This window comes from Sceloporus occidentalis, unplaced genomic scaffold, assembly GCF_023333645.1.
Source record: "Sceloporus occidentalis isolate IW3139 unplaced genomic scaffold, rSceOcc1.0.p SCAF_39, whole genome shotgun sequence".
NCBI lineage: Eukaryota > Metazoa > Chordata > Lepidosauria > Squamata > Phrynosomatidae > Sceloporus > Sceloporus occidentalis.
In genome coordinates this window covers 8,255,415-8,271,861 of record NW_028317019.1, presented here as the reverse complement: position 1 = coordinate 8,271,861, position 16,447 = coordinate 8,255,415, and the positions used below count along the sequence as shown (strand labels likewise).

The following is a 16,447-nucleotide window of genomic DNA, read 5'->3' as shown; positions in this document are numbered from 1 at the left end:
CCTTAACTCATAATAGTCCTATCTAAATCTTTAAGGCAAGGAGCTTGAGTCTGAGATCACAATGGGCCAATCTCAGTCTCTCACGCAACGAGCATCAGCCTGAGGTAATGGGCCGGTCTCATTCCTTCAGGTATGGAGCACCAATCTGAAGTGACAATAGTCCCATCTAAATCCTTCAGGAAAGGAGGATAAGCCTGAGATCGCAATTGGCCAGTCTCAGTCCTTCAGGTAAGGAGCATCAGCCTGAGATCACAATGGGACACTATCAAGGCTTCAGGTAAGAAGCATCAGACTGAGGTCACAATGGTCAGTCTCAAAATGGCCGCTGGACCACAAAATGGCTGCAAGAACACAAAATGGCCACCTCAACCTTAGCACTTCACAGTCGGCAGTTTGAGGCCTTCAGGAAACCCATAATGGAGGATGTAAGGTCCCTAAAGTCAGAAGTGACCCCAAACAGGATTTCCCAACCTTAACAATACCTAAAGGTTTTCCAGATGCTCTAATATAGAGACTCCCTGAGATAATCAGTATTCGCAAGCAAAGGAGGGCCAAGAGAGCCCTGGAGAGCCTTGCTTTGGGGTGGCTCTGGATCTCTGGTGCCAAAGAAACTACAAATCCCAGGATTCCACAGGATGGAGCCAGGACAGTTAACACAGTTTCAAACTGGAATATTTCTGCAGTGCAGATACAGCCTGAGCTGGTTGTAAAAGGGTCGAAACCTGGGGGGTGTATACATGCGCATTCATATGTACTTACATATTTCTCTATGCATTTCCTTATGTTTAAATTGTATGCAAGTAGAAGAGTATATATAAATATATAAATCATATATATATGATCCAACATATATGTGTACATGTGTTTGCATCTCTCCCTCTCTCTCTATATATATATATATGTATACACACACACACACACACACACACACACGTACACATGCACACGTTCAGACAGGTATCAATGGGTATGTATAGATGTATCTATGGGTATCGTATGCAAGATGTATAGACTTGAAACATTCCATATATATATATAGATGTGTGTGTGTGTAAGCTCTTAAAAGTATAAGTCTGAGTGCACTTAGATAGAGATGCCTCCATATTTATATATATATATACACACACATACACACATACAGATGTATATGCACAAACACACATGCCACATCCATCTGTTGTTGTCCATTGTTCTGGTCCGTTGTTCCAGGTGATGCTGGAGAAGAGGCCCTGCCTCCAACGGAACCAGAGGCTGCAGGAGATGACCAACCCCCCATATTTTAAACCAAACCTTACGGCTGGCAGTGGATCAGAACTCCAAAGCCTGTCTCTTTTAGTGGAATTGTATTGGGTTAACAAAGGAAGTGTGTCCCCACTGCTTGGTTAGTTCTCTTTCCGCTTTCAGGGATCAGTGCAGAAGGTGAAATGAGAGATCACACACCTGTCACCAATCTAGGTGTTCTTGTTTACATCTAGAGTGGTGAGTAAATACAGAATTGGACTATAAAACTTTTAATCAGACACATAAGAGACCAGATCTGGGTTCAAACACTTTGTATGTAACATTTATTCTAACATTAGGGACATTCATTCTAATATATTACATATCAAGAGGCCTCAAATCATGCACACATTCATACAATGCTCATGCACACAAATCTTCCCAGAGGTCCATCAGTTTTCTGAAAGAGCGATGGGTGCCAGTTCCAGCTGATTTTGGCACACTAGCACCATGGTTTTGAAGATTCCTTTATGCTTTTTATATGTGCATCATTTTTCCTGATGAGTGACGTCTTGTTCCCATTCCATTCTTGTTCTGGTGCTCTTTACATCAAGTTGTGTGATACACAGTCCATTCTTGTTTTAGTACATTCGGTTTCATGTCCTTGCATTACGGTGTCTTTATTTTTTTGCACATTCAGTTTGAGCTTTTCTTGCTTCTCTGTGCCAGATCCTTCATCTCATCCTTCATCTTCTAATTCTGTCACATTCACACATAACACACCTACCCACCATGCTACGTCTTCCTGTATGGCAGGGGCTTGGACTCGATGGCACTTGTGGTGCCTTACAAAGCCAGAATCCTATAAATCCACGCTTTGTCATCCTGTGTGTCGGGGGTTGGACTGCATGGGTCCTGTGGTCCTTTCTTATTCTAGAATTCTATAAAAAAAATAAAAACAACAACAACAACACAACAACATACAAAAATCAATAACTTTATGAACAGACAACCCTTAAAAACAAAATCACAAGTGCTTTCTCTTATCACCAATGCACTGAAAATATTTTTCTTGTAATACTTCTTAACAAATACAGTGTTAGTTCACTGCTGGCATTTATGTGGTTTCTCTCCTGCATGGACTCTCTGATGTATCATTATGTATGACTTCGAAGAGAAACATTTCCCACAATGCTGGCATTTGTATGGCTTCTCTCCTGTGTGGACTCTCTGATGTGTCACTAGGTCTGACTTCTGAGAGAAACATTTCCCACAATGCTGGCATTTGTATGGCTTCTCTCCTGTGTGGACTCTCTGATGTATCACTAGGCTTGACTTCTGAGAGAAATATTTCCCACAATGCTGGCATTTGAATGGCTTCTCTCCTGTGTGGACTCTCTGATGTCTCACTAGGTTTGACTTCTGAGAGAAACCTTTCCCACAATGCTGGCATTTGTATGGCTTCTCTCCTGTGTGACCTCTCTGATGTGTCACTAGGTATGACTTCAAAGAAAAACATTTCCCACAATGCTCGCATTTGTATGGCTTCTCTCCTGTGTGTACTCTCTGATGTTTCACTAGGTCTGACTTCTGAGAGAAACCTTTCCCACAATGCTGGCATTTGTGTGGCTTCTCTCCTGTGTGGACTCTCTGATGTGTCACTAGGTTGGGCTTCTGAGAAAAACCTTTCCTACAATGCTGGCATTTGAATGGCTTCTCTCCTGTGTGGACTCTCTGATGTATCAGGAGGTTTGACTTCTGAGAGAAACCTTTCCCACAATGCTGGCATTTGAATGGCTTCACTCCTGTGTGGAGTCTCAGATGTGTCACTAGGTTTGACTTTAAAGGAAAACCTTTCCCACAATGCTGGCATTTGTATGGCTTCTCTCCTGTGTGGACTCTTCGATGCATGACAAGGACTGGCTTATAGGCAAAACATTTCCCACAATGCTGGCATTTGTGTGGCTTCTCTCCTGTGTGGATTCTCAGATGAATCAGGAGGCTTGATGTCTGAGAAAAACCTTTCCCACAATGCTGGCATTTGTATGGCTTCTCTCCTGTGTGCATTCTCTGATGTTTCACTAGGTCTGACCTTGAAGAAAAACATTTCTCACAATGCTGGCATTTGTATGGCTTCTCTCCTGTGTGGACTCTCTGATGTCTCACAAGGTCTGACTTTGAAGGAAAACATTTCCCACAGTGCTGGCATTTATGTGGCCTCTCACATGTATGGACTCTCTCAAGACTGACATGTTCTTCTGAAAAAAAAAAAAGAACAATGACACACAAGACTGACTCTCTGAATCAAGAGAGGAATGTGTTACCCCAAGATTTAGCCACCTGTTAACCCTTCCCTATTTGATATAAAATTAATAAAGTTGGAGTGGGTGCCCTGAATTTAGCATTTTTGCAGGTATGGATCCCTACTCATAGGAGGTAGCAAAGAAGAGATTGTAGGAGAACCTGCCTTGAGAAAATGAGTGGATTTAGCTGCATGATCCATTTATGTCTGTAGAGGGTGAAGGGATTATGGCTAAGGAATGGGACTGGAAGGAAATAGTCAGAAGAAGGTTCTGAGAATCAGTGTGCTAATCCCTTTTGTCTGAGGTACTTGCACCAATAATAATAATGATGCTGATGATTTATTTATAGCCTGCCCAATCACAAGGAATCCGGGTGGGTTACAACGATAAAAATAAAGAGAATAAAATAAAATACAAAAATAAATAAAATACAGTAAAATAAAACAGAGTGATGTGAGTTACAGTAAAATTCACAGTTAGGCCTGATGGAAATTGGGCCTGTCTTTTTCACTCCCTTCCAGGTCTGGTGATGACAGTTGGGGCGGAGGGAGGGCTCTTCTTTTTGAGGCCAGAATATAATTTGAATTAAATTTAATTTAATTCTTCACATTAATTTAAGAGAAGAATTGGTGGACAGAGTGAAGGAAGTCACAGTAAATGGGGAGAGCTTAAACCAAGCCCTCATTGCATTAAATTTGGTTTCAGACCATTCTTTCCTCACCCAGGAAACATTCTAAAGCAATTTAAACCTTTTTGTAACCTCAGTTTCTGCCACTAAGCAACAATTACAGCATAAATATCTGCTCCTAGTGGCTGTTCTTCAGCCTCAGTCCAGTTGCAGGCAGACACACTGCAACCTATTGCATGGGGTAAGAAAGCCAGGTTACCTTCCCAAAGAGAATTTTAATTTGGGCTATGTCCGGGTCCAATCTTATGTAAATCACTGCTGAATCTATTGGCCAAATCCATCCCAGATGTAGCCTGGGTCCGAGGCATGCTCAGCCATCCCCCTCTTTTTTAAGCGGAAGCTTCCAACATTAAAAAATGGCCCTGAAGTGCTGCAGGGATTTGGACTGAATCCAGGATGGATTTGGCTGGTGGATTCAGCGGAGATTTACATATGATAGGACCCGGATGCAGCCCAAATCAGAATTCAGTTCAGAAAAGTTAAGCTGGCTTTTTTATCCCATGCGATAGGGTCCTCTGTCGGTTTACATGGCTAAGCACCTCAATACACTCTCCAACCCCACTTGCCTTGGGAGCTACTGACTTCTCTCCCCATTCCGGATTCTCAGCAACTGGGATTGAGATCCATCCAGGCAACATATTACCATTAGCAAAGGCTTACATTTATTCACCACTCCCACCTTTGTTACCTAATTCTCTCTGTGCATGTGTGTGCATTTTGCCTTTCAAATGCCTCTGGAGTTCTGTGTGATTGCAGACCTGCTATAGCTTTGCTGGATCCTGAGGTCACTGTTGCCCCAATCAAACTATATCTCCCCTTTGAGCTAAGTATCTAATTCCCCTAAAAGCATAGCACTTGCAGGTGTCTTCCCCAAACTCCAGCATTTCAGGTAAAAGACCCTAAGCAAGCTCAGGTAATAAAAAGAAACATTAGAGAAAAAGGAATTTTTGTGTTGCCTTTCCTTTCTTCATAGACATTGTTCACAATTGCTAAATGGAAGCCCTTAATATGTCTGAAAACCAGGGTCTGAGCCTGTTCTCACCAGTTCAGTTCTTAAAACCTGTCAGGTTGGTGGCTGCCTCCCAATCCCCAAGGCCCCTCTCTTGACCCTTCCCAGAGGTCCTTTCCTGTCCACATACCTCACCTTATTTCCCCTCACCTTCCCACTAGGGCCCTCCGTTCTGGTAGTCAAGCCTGCTGTCCCAGCCCAGGATTTCCTCTGCCCCATCTAGGATTCGCCCCTTCTCACTCGCTGCCCCTCACTCCTGGAACCTTCTTCCCCCGCGAGCAAGAGCCATCACTTCATTAACCAGCTTCAAAACGGAGCTCAAGACCATCCTGTTCAGAGAAGCGTTCCCAGGCATTGCATAATTGTCACTTGCTATTTGATGTTCTTTTCTTGTCTGTTTTATTGAATCATTTCCGGTATTGCTATGTATTTTATATGTATTATCTTAGTAGACAGGCCCCTTAGCCACCACCACTCCCTTCTCCTTCTGTGTCATGTCTTTTTAGATTGTAAGACAGAGGGCAGGGAACCGTCCAATTAAAAAGATTGTATGTACAGCGCTGTGTAAATTTACAGCGCTTTATAAATAAAGGTTAATAATAATAACAACAACAACAACAACAACACAGAGCTAGGCAATCCTGGCTTTGCTCCTGCTTTCCTTTCCTGGCTCCCAGAGACCTGATCCCCTTCCCTTTCTCCCTCCACTCTCCAACCTTCCCTCTTGCCTATCCGCACTGCTTCAGCTTTCACCTTCAGCATCTCTTTCCTGCCTTTCTGTTTTTCCCATTCCCTCCATCTCTCTATCACAGACACACATCCACAGCATGTGATGCACAAAAGGGACACTCTGAGTCCCATTTGTTCAGAAAGGCAGGATAATCAATATACAAATAAGTCATTGGGAAAGTAAGAGCAAGGGGGCTGGGACCTGGACTCCAGTTTTGGTGAGGGTCAAGTGCCAGCCTTAAGGCATCTATAAGACAGGGATGGCCTAATGTTGGGGATGGGGGGGTCACACTGGCCCACAGGGGATCTCAGGAGCAACCTAACATTGTATTGTCTGGGGATGAAATGAAATACTATTTTCTCCTCAGTATCCCACAGCATCCCTTTGGGGAACCAGAGGCCATTTTGCCACTATTGGGCTCTCTCTGAGCCATTGTAGGGCCAAGGGAGGCCTTTTCCCCAAGAAGACTCTCCTGAGCCTGAAAAGCCCGGAAGAAGGGCCAAAAAAGCCAGGAACCTTAGGACCTTTCCAGAAGGGCACCCTAGTACGTACTGTGTACGTACTAGGGTTGCCCGGGGGCATCTTTTTCAGACGCCCCCAACCCTAGTACGCACACAGTACGTACAAAATGGTGGCGCCCATTCTACATGCAGATGGTGATGCCCATTAGGATGTCACGACTGCGCCGCATTCAAACAGAGCGGCATGGACATGACGTCCTGGTGTCATGAAAGGGCGCTTGTGGCGCCCTTTCCACGGTGCAGGAAGGAACTCCATTTTGGAGCTCCTTCGTTCATTTGTGTCGCTGGTGCAGCCTTTAGAGAGCTGCGCCAGAGATACAAAAGAGAAAGGTGCAGAGTGGCCCCTTTCTCCTTTCCACGCCGCTGTTGGGGTGTCTTTGGGGCTTGAAGCCCCAAGGACACTTTTTCCAGGCCACGGCCTTGGAAAAGAGGTGGATTGGGGCCTCAGGGCTGCCGCTGTGGCAGCTGAGGCCCTGATCCGTTGATGAAAGGGGCAGGTACAGGCCACCCCAAAGGGGCAGTCTGTAAACCGCCCTACTGAGGGATGTGCTGAGGAGCATTTGGGGGTGAAAAGCATTTATCTCCATAGTTCCTTCCCACAGAATCCTAGAATTGGCAGTTTAGAATGGGATATTTAGAATCCTTAGAAAGTGGAGAGCAATAGTGCCTCACCAAACTACAAATTCCAAGATTACACAGGATATTGTTATGACAATTAAACTACGTGTGAAAGTAGCTTAGGACTCATAGTAGACCACAAGTTGAACATGAGGCAGCTAAAAAGGTCAATATGATCCTAGGCTTTATCAATAAAAGTATAGTGTCTAGATCAAGAGAAGTAATAGTGCCACTCTATTCTGCTTTGGTCAGGCCTCACTTGAAATAACCCTGTGTCTAGTTCTTGGCACCACAATTCAAAAAGGATGTTGAGAATCTGGAGAGTATCCAAAGGAGGGCAACCAAAAAGGTGAAGGAACTGAAAACCATCAAGCCCTATGAGAAGTGGCTTAGGAGCTGGCTATATTTATCCAGGAGAAGAGAAGGTTAAGAGTGGATATAATAGCCCTGTTCAATTATTTGAAGAGATGTCACATTGATGGATCAAGCTTGCTTTCTCCTATTCCAGAGAAAAGGAGAGGAACAGTGGATGCAAGCCACAGGAAAAGAGATGCCACCTAAAGATTAGGAGGAACTTGCTGACAGTAAGGGCTGTTCGAGAGTGCAATATACTTCCTCTGAACGTGGTGGAGTATCATTATTGTTATTATTGGCCTGGTACAAATGGGCACTTTGTGGCATGCCGGCGGTGATTTTAGGGTTTGGGAGCATGCAGTAACTGCGCACTCCCAAAGCCTAATACTTATGGGCAGCACAATCTTGACGCAGCGCCATCCATACGGCGCATGCATCCATGACGTGTCTTGTGTGACGCGTCCAAACAGCACGGCGCATAAGACATATCACCATGACGCTCCAAGGTGCAAATGGCGCCTTGGTGGCATCACAGGAAGGAGTTCCATTTCTGAGCTCCTTTTGGCTGCAGATCGTTTTTGCAGCCATGAGGTTGCTGCGGCAATGATCCGGAGGAGAAAGGGACAGCCTGTGGCCACCCCTTTCTTCTAATCTGTACTGAGCCATTGTTATTATTATTAAGATTTATTTCTAAAGCATTCCTTCTTTGGAGATCTTTAAACAAAGGCTGGATGACTATCTGTTGGGGGTGCTTTGAATGTGTATTCCTGCATGGCCAGGGGTTTAACTGGATGGCCCTTGTTGCCTATTCCAACTCTATGATTCCATAATTCTAAAGTAGAAACATAACACCATAACAATGTAGTATGAAAGGACCCTCAGTCTTCACAGGAAGGGCAGTGGAGTCAAGTTCCTTACCCACAGAGGCCACATTCTCATAATTCGCCATCATAACATCGCTGTACAGAAGTCTCTGCTTCTTTGTCAAGAGTTTCCATTCATCCTCGGTGAAATATATCGCCACATCCGCAAAAGTCACCTGCAATAGAAAATAGCCCTGATCCAGAGAGTGACTAATAAAAGGGAAGGAAAGCACATGGTGCATCCCAAATATTATTTCATTACTTCAGAATTTATCCCAGGAAACAAACTTTAAATAATGTTAGCAAGCAAAAAGCTACTGCCTTTGAAGTCCAGTTTGTCTCGAATCCTTTGTGAGGCTACAAGCCCCTCTGTTTGGAAGAGAAAACTGAATTTCTCAGGCAGGCTCCATGCTTTTACACAGGAAAACTTGTAGGTGTTGATAAGGTAAAACATGCCAATGCTGTCCCAATTTAAAAGATATTTTAAAACCTTTGTTGGAGGTAGCAACCTCCAATAGTACAGGTCCCATCCATTGGCCTTCTCTTTATCATTCTCCCGTGAAGCCTAAAATGTGGTATATTCACATCCATATAATATATCCGATATCCTAGTTTTGTGGATTTGGGATGCTACTGCTATATGGCCAACATGGCTCCCGCTGGATATGTCAATTGTGTGTGTGTTTGTGTAGGATAAAATCTGGGAAGCAAAGCTCTGAGTTTCTGACATTCTCTGGGTGTCAATAGGAAGGTCTTTTCACATCATCCTGTTTCCCATCCATTTCCTCCTGGGTTCACCCCACTCCATTTTCTTCCAGAGCCCCCCAGCTCTCTGTCCCCTCCAAGGGACTGACTGGGTCTGTGGCCTTCAAGTATGGCCTCCTTTGGAGGAAATGGTGAGCTAACAGGGAGGGCTGAAGGACAAACTCTGCCAGAGCTGGAGAACCATGGTGGCTGCATTACTGGCTCTGGTCGAAGGTGGGGCAGCCCTTGAGGAGGGTGAGGAATGCCTGGAAAAGACACCCCAGCCCCACCATCACCTGACACATTGAGGTTAGAAGTCAGGTGCTCTGCCTTCCCTGAGGCCATCTCAGTAGCAAGAGCCCCACAGAGTGAGAGTCCAAAAGGACAGGGTGCTACCTGGGTCTCAGACATTTCCTATCCCTTCTTGTTCCTCCCAGGAATGGTCTATTGCAGTTGCTTGCATGGCCAGAGGAATGGAGCCCATAGCAATGTGTTGTGGCTGGGAAGACCCATTTCCGTCCCACTTACCACTGCAGCTGAGCTCTGAGGGGGTGAGAGGAGAGGGTCAGGGGGCTGTTGCCAGAGGAAGGGGCACAGACCAGGTTCAATGCTGCAATATCTTTCACACAGTTGGTCTCAAGGGTGCTGCAAAATCCCTCTGCACACAATCACTACATCTTATAAGTATAACCCATCCAATCATATTTGATTCACTATTATTCAGTCTGAACCATGAAATGATTTTCATTACCATGATAAGGGCCTGAATCATACTGTTAGTTTTAGCGCAAGAAGACCTATTGATCCCATAGGATTTACAACCATGTGTGGAATAAGTGGAGTTTCACAAGTATTGCAATTTCACATAAGCAAAACTGCCTCTGTTCCTCACCAGAGTAGACCCACCGAATCAGCTGAATTTACCTATCTGTTGAAGAATCGTTTAGTAGTTGATTGAAAGGGTCTATTCTAGCTCGATATACACAATATATCATATATAAACCAAAGATAAGATAAAAACAAAATAACATAGGCTATGGCTGGGATACTGAGGATAGATTAAGATATTGACTATCCCAAAACATATACTACATTTAGCCACCAAAGAATTATAGTGCATTTATCCATTTGTTGCCAAATTTCAAGGCAAATGTCATATTTAAAAAACAGTTCTGGAGAACACTGTGGGCTTGAGGGCCACAGCTTAGATCCAGAGATGTTCCCCCATATCCCCCAACATTTCACAGATGGAAAAAGAAAGACACATGTGGACAAACAACACCAGAAGGTGGTCAAGATGGCCAAAGATGTTTATGAGGAAGGTCACAAAAGCAGGGAAGGACACAGCAGTTTGCTTTTGCCTCAGACTCCTAGCAAGGACAAGTCCCTGCCCCCTTCTTTCCTCTTCTCTCCCCACTTTTGAGTTGATGGGGTTCAAAATCCTTGGCACTCATTTTGTAGGAACTGAAGTGAGCTGAGGACAAAGGGGAAAGTGGGAGGAGGAGAACAAAACCGGGACATTTTTGAAAGCCCCTGAAAAAGTGGGGTGACAGAGGATTTACCAGGACTGTCTCTGCCAAACTGGGAGAGTATGTTCTCCACTTGCTTTCATGAACTGGCCCAGCAGTGAAACACATGAGACTAATAACCAGGATGGGGACTCACCAAAGAGCTGCTGTACCTCCGCAGCCTCCTTCTCTTGGAGCCCAACCCCCTCTGCTTGGCCTCTGTGTCGGCCATCAGGTGGGCAGGGGTCCTGGTTGCCCTACTCTTGGGTCACTTCCAGCAACAGAGGCCCAAAGCCGTGTACAAGGAGTCCGAGATGAGGTTCCTGAGAAAAGGGACCAGGATTAGGATTGGCTTGGAAAGAAACTCTGCAGCACTCAAAGAGACAGAGAACAGAATCCTGCTGGTGACATACGCAGGTGAGCAGAGCTGTGTCATAAGAAAACCTTCTCAGGAAATATACACAAAAGACCCACAAAGAGACACACTTCCTCCCTTTTGGCCCAAGGAGCCTGGCCTCCTTCTGACTCTGGAGCCTCAGGAGAGAAAGAGAAGCCTCTGTTCAACTGAGGCTCAGAGAAGGTTCTGAAACATTATTCCCCACAGTCACAAGCAGCACAAAATGGCCACCAGAACACAAAATGGCTGCTGGAACACAGAATGGCCACCTCCACCTCAGCGCTTGGCAGTTGGAGGCCTCAGCACAGCAGTGAAGCCTACCACTTCCAAGCGTTGTCCCTCTCCTTCCTCCTTGTCTCTCTCTAACCCCTTCTCACTCTCTACTCCTCACTCACTCTTCCGCGCAGAGAGCTAAATAGAGAGGCAGAAGCTCCTCCCCTTCTTCAGTCTGGCCAATGAGGGCAAAGGAGCTGGAAGACCCCGCCCCCTGCCCCACCCTCACAGGCTCCTCCTGCAGTTAATATGGAACAAGGCAGGAGGGACTCTGGAACCCCAGCCACACGGACACTGGCCAAAGGCACACGTTCCCAAAGCCTGAGACCCATGAAATGCAGGGCAGGACCCCTCCTCTTTCTGGCCATGTGGATGCTGGGAGATCCAGTCAAGCAAATACACTGTAAATCCCATTGGCAAGAGAAAAGGCTGCTACTGCCTTTCAGAACCAGTTTGCCCCAAATCCTTTATGGGTCCAGAAACCCCTTTGTTAGGAAGCAACCCCAAATATCTCAGGAAAGCCCTATATCTCCCAAGGCCCCTTCCCTCCAGGACCTCCTTCCCTCAGTCTCTCTCTCCCCTGAAGGCCTCAAATGTCAACTGCCAAGCATTCAGGCAGAGACAGCCTTTTTGTGTTCTGTCAGCCATTTTGTTTTCCGGTGGCCATTTTGTGTTTTGGAGGCCATTTTGTGTTCCAATGGCCATTTTGTGTGCTGTTTGTGAGTGTGGAGAATGTTCCAAAACCTTCTCTGAAGCCTCAGTTGAACAGAGGTACACTGTTGCCAATTTTGTGACTTTCACACGGAAATTGGGATTTTTGAGTGCTTTCCGTGTGATTTCCTGCCTGGCTCTATTCTGTGGAGATTCAGGCACTTTTGCACATTTCAGCTCCAGCCCTGAAAAAAAACAACCCAATTTCCGGGACAAACCCCCGAAATTGGCACCAGTGGCCCTGACTCTGAGAGCGAGGCTACACAGCAACCAGTCCTGTTGGGAGTCACACTGAGAGTTTTCAGGCAATCAGAGAGAGGAGAGTGGTCGTCCGCCCCCCCCCCTCCGCCCTCAGGAAAAGCTCAGCCAGGGCAGACGTGCGGGAGACAAGGCTCTTATATACACACACAAATATATATACACAACACACACACATATATATACACATACACGTCACAACAAACTACAATTCCCAGGATCCCCTGGTTTGACAAGGGAATTGCCTCCACGCTTACAGATCACAGCCCCAGAGAGAGTCTACAGTACATCAGTGTTGCCAATTTAAGTCCACTTCTTCAGCTGCATTAGGATTTAATAATGATAATAATAATGGTGATGATGATAGAGAGATAGCCTGAAGACTGAGTGCCCTCCCTCCATAACTGTCACCTTTCGGCCGTTGAGGGAGAGAACAGGCTGGCCCAGCATCATCAGGGGCTAGCCTGAAGACTGAGTGCCCTCCCTCCATAACTGTCACCTTTCGGCTGTTGAGGGAGAGAACAGGCTGGCCCAGCGTCATCAGGGGCTAGCCTGAAGACTGAGTGCCCTCCCTCCATAACTGTCACCTTTCGGCCGTTGAGGGAGAGAACAGGCTGGCCCAGCGTCATCAGGGGCTAGCCTGAAGACTGAGTGCCCTCCCTCCATAACTGTCACCTTTCGGCCATTGAGGGAGAGAACAGGCTGGCCCAGCGTCATCAGGGGCTAGCCTGAAGACTGAGTGCCCTCCCTCCATAACTGTCACCTTTCGGCTGTTGAGGGAGAGAACAGGCTGGCCCAGCTTCAACAGGGGCTAGCCTGAAGACTGAGTGCCCTCCCTCCATAACTGTCACCTTTCGGCCGTTGAGGGAGAGAACAGGCTGGCCCAGCGTCATCAGGGGCTAGCCTGAAGACTGAGTGCCCTCCCTCCATAACTGTCACCTTTCGGCCGTTGAGGGAGAGAACAGGCTGGCCCAGCGTCATCAGGGGCTAGCCTGAAGACTGAGTGCCCTCCCTCCATAACTGTCACCTTTCGGCCATTGAGGGAGAGAACAGGCTGGCCCAGCTTCAACAGGGGCTAGCCTGAAGATACAGTGTATCTTAATTGTAGATTTTTCTTGTACTGTTTTATAATTTTCTTGTACACCGCTATGATCTATTTGGAATAGCGGTTTATAAATAAAACATATTATTATTATTATTATTATTATAGATCTTGTAGAAAAGTTGCCAGCATGAGCTTTCCTAGACTTAAGCATACTTCCTCATATGCATGGGAATTGTAGTTTATTGTGGCACCAGAGCTCTTTCTCAGAAAACTACAATTCCCAGGGTTCCCTAGCACTGAGCCAGGGCAGTTAAAGCAGTCTCAAACTGGATTATTTCTGCAGTATGGATTGGATCTTGAGCATTTATAATAACAAAGGTCCAAAACACACTGCAGAAATAATCCAGTTTGAGACCGCTTTAACTGCCTTGGCTCTGTGCTAGGGAATCCTGGGAATTGTAGTTTGTTGTGGCACCAGAGCTCTTTCTGATAGAGAAGGCTCAATGTCTCACAAAACTACAATTCCCAGGGCTCCCTAGCACTGAGCCAGGGCAGCTAAAGGGGTGTCAAATTGGATTATTTATGCAGTGTGGTTGCAGCCGAACACGTTTCTATTTGGCACAAAGCTTCCTGGACCCCCTTCATGTCAAAATAAATATCTTAAAGGTATTAGAAGGACTGAAAGATTCTTTGTTTGGTCCAATGGTAATTTTGAGAGTTGAAATAAGTTACAATTATTTTTATTCAATTAGGGTTACGTTTATTTGCAAAAGATCCGCCATATTAATAAATATATAAATACATCCTATTATTATTATGATTATTATTATTAACATTACGGGAACGTTACAGGGATTTTCACTGAATATTCCGTGTAATATTTGGGGGGGGGGGAGGGGATTCCGTGGATTTTGGTAAAACATGCCGGGAAATATTTTCGAGGATTGTTAGCAACACTAGTCCTGCCCTGCAGTAACGCCCCTCCAATCCCTCTGAACCAAGGACTACAACTCCCACATCTTCTTTCTTTCTTTCTTTGTTATTTTCCTTCTTCCTTCCTTCTTTTCTCCCTAGCTGCCTTGTGTTAGTGGTGTTACTGCTCTTGTTGTCATTGTGTGCCTCCAAGTTGTTTCTAACGTATGGCGACCCCAAGGGAAGCCCTTCTCAGGCTTTTCTTGGCAAGATTTGTCCAGAAGAGGTTTTGCAAGTGCCTCCCTCTGAGGCTGAGAGAGTGCTACTTCTTGCCTAAGGTCACTCAGTGGGTTTCCGTGGCCAAGAGGGCATTCGAACCCTGGTCTCCAGGGTCATAGTCCAGTGCTCCAGCCACTGAACCACACTGGCTCTTTCTTGAGGCTTTGTAGTGTTTTGTGGAGTGCTCCAAGTCATTGCCGACTTCTGGGGAGCCTCTCCTGGGGTTTTCTTGGCAAGAGTTGTTCAGAGGAGGTTTGCCATTGCCTTCCCTGAGGCTGAGAGAGTGTGACTTCTTGTCCAAGGGACCCAGCTGGTTTCATGGAGGAGTGGGGCACTGGACCCTGGCCTCCAGAGTTGTAACCCAACACTCAAACCACTGCACCAGACTGCCTCCCATTCCCATGTACAACCTGAGAAATAAGTGCACACTTTTTTCTGTTCTTCATGTGTGACTTCAAGTCGTTTCCAACTTATGGCAACACTAAGGCAACTTTATCATGGGGTTTCCTTGGCAGGTTTCTTCAGAGATGGGTTGCCATTGCCATCCTTTGAGGCTGAGAGAGTGTGACTTGCCAAGGATCACCTAAGTCCAAAACACACTGCAGTAATAAACCAATCTGAGACCGCTTTAACTGCGCTGGCTCAGTGCTAAGGAATTCTGGGAAATATAGTTTTGCGAGACATTGAGCGTTCTCGGTCAGAGAGCTCTGGTGCCACAATAAACTCCAGTTTCCAGGATTCCCTAGCACTGGGCCAGGGCAGTTAAAGCGGTCTCAAACTGGATTATTGCTGCTGTGTGTTTTGGACCTTTTTTGGCCGCAAACTGTCCATAGCCTGCAATGCATCTCCTAATTCTGTTGGCAGTCCCTCCCTCCCAACACTTTCTCATTTCCCCCCAAAACCAGAGCAAAGCTGGCAGATGGAAAGAGGTTTTAAAGCAGCATTTAAATCTGCCATATTTGTTTTTAAAAGACTAAATGTCCCAAATGCTATTATCAGTTGTGTAGCTATTATTACAGAAAGACGTAGAATGCAAACTCCTCAAGTACCTTTGTTTTCTGGAGTGAGATGGGCTTTTCCAACTGACTCACTTTGATGATCTCCGGTGGTCCAAGCAGCCAAACTGCGGCCCTGTAATAATAATAATAATAATAATAATAATAATAATAATAATAATGTTTTTATACGCCTCTCTTCAGCCAAAAGGCAATCAGAGTGGATTACAAATTGTTAATTAGATATTTAGACATTTTGGCTCTGAGCCCAGCAGACCCTTAACTTCGTTAAATCTCGCTGCCATCATCCAGTGAATTATAAAAGGACTTCCCTTAACCTTCATTGGGACCATTTAAGGAACCTTATTTCTCCTTCTTTACTGATCTTCCTAAGCATCAACCGATCCAAGACACGTGTGAAAGGAGCGTCGAGTAGTAGATACTCCAAGGAGGTATTTACTATTAATAACAAAATATAACTGAAATATAAGTCATACAAGATATTAAATTTACAGTGCTATATAAATAAAGGTTAATAATAATAAGAAGAAGAATAAGAATCTTGCAGGTACAATATTTGTAAGTATATAATATTCAATTCATAAAAGCTATTAAAATAATAAATAGACCTAAATGTCCAATTCTGAGACTAACTTCCAAGATCCGCTCTTTAACTCTCTCTCTCGATCTCCAACTGACACAATTCCCCAACTGTCTCTTGGTCTCTCAGGCCTTATATCTCCTTCTCACGGAAGCTTCCAGAAGAACCTTCATCTTGCTCTCTGATTGGTCAAGAGAGCCTTCCGTAGCAGTGATGTCATTCTGCGTTTGCATAAACCTCCCTTTACTGCCTGAAGAAGACCTCCATTGACTGGAGCCCAGTCATTACACTTTCCCAAGGCAAGGCTTGCACCTATTTCCCAATGTTGTTCTTGGGGTCTGCCTTACAGTTGTTTCCAGGTCTTATGGTGACCTTATGGGAGTCTCTGAAGGGGTTTTCTTGGCAGGTGTCTTCAGA

General features: G+C 45.3%; 1 protein-coding gene across 1 annotated transcript in view; it reads right to left on the bottom strand.

Annotated features, from left to right (window-relative positions):
• Nucleotides 1-16,447, bottom strand: part of LOC149290522 (uncharacterized) — a 116,662-nt gene that overhangs the window by 16,004 nt on the left and 84,211 nt on the right. The window contains exon 8 of the mRNA XM_089489361.1: nt 2,343-3,439. Coding sequence (XP_089345487.1) covers nt 2,343-3,439 — 1,097 coding nt within the window. The remainder of the gene's footprint in view (nt 1-2,342; nt 3,440-16,447) is intronic.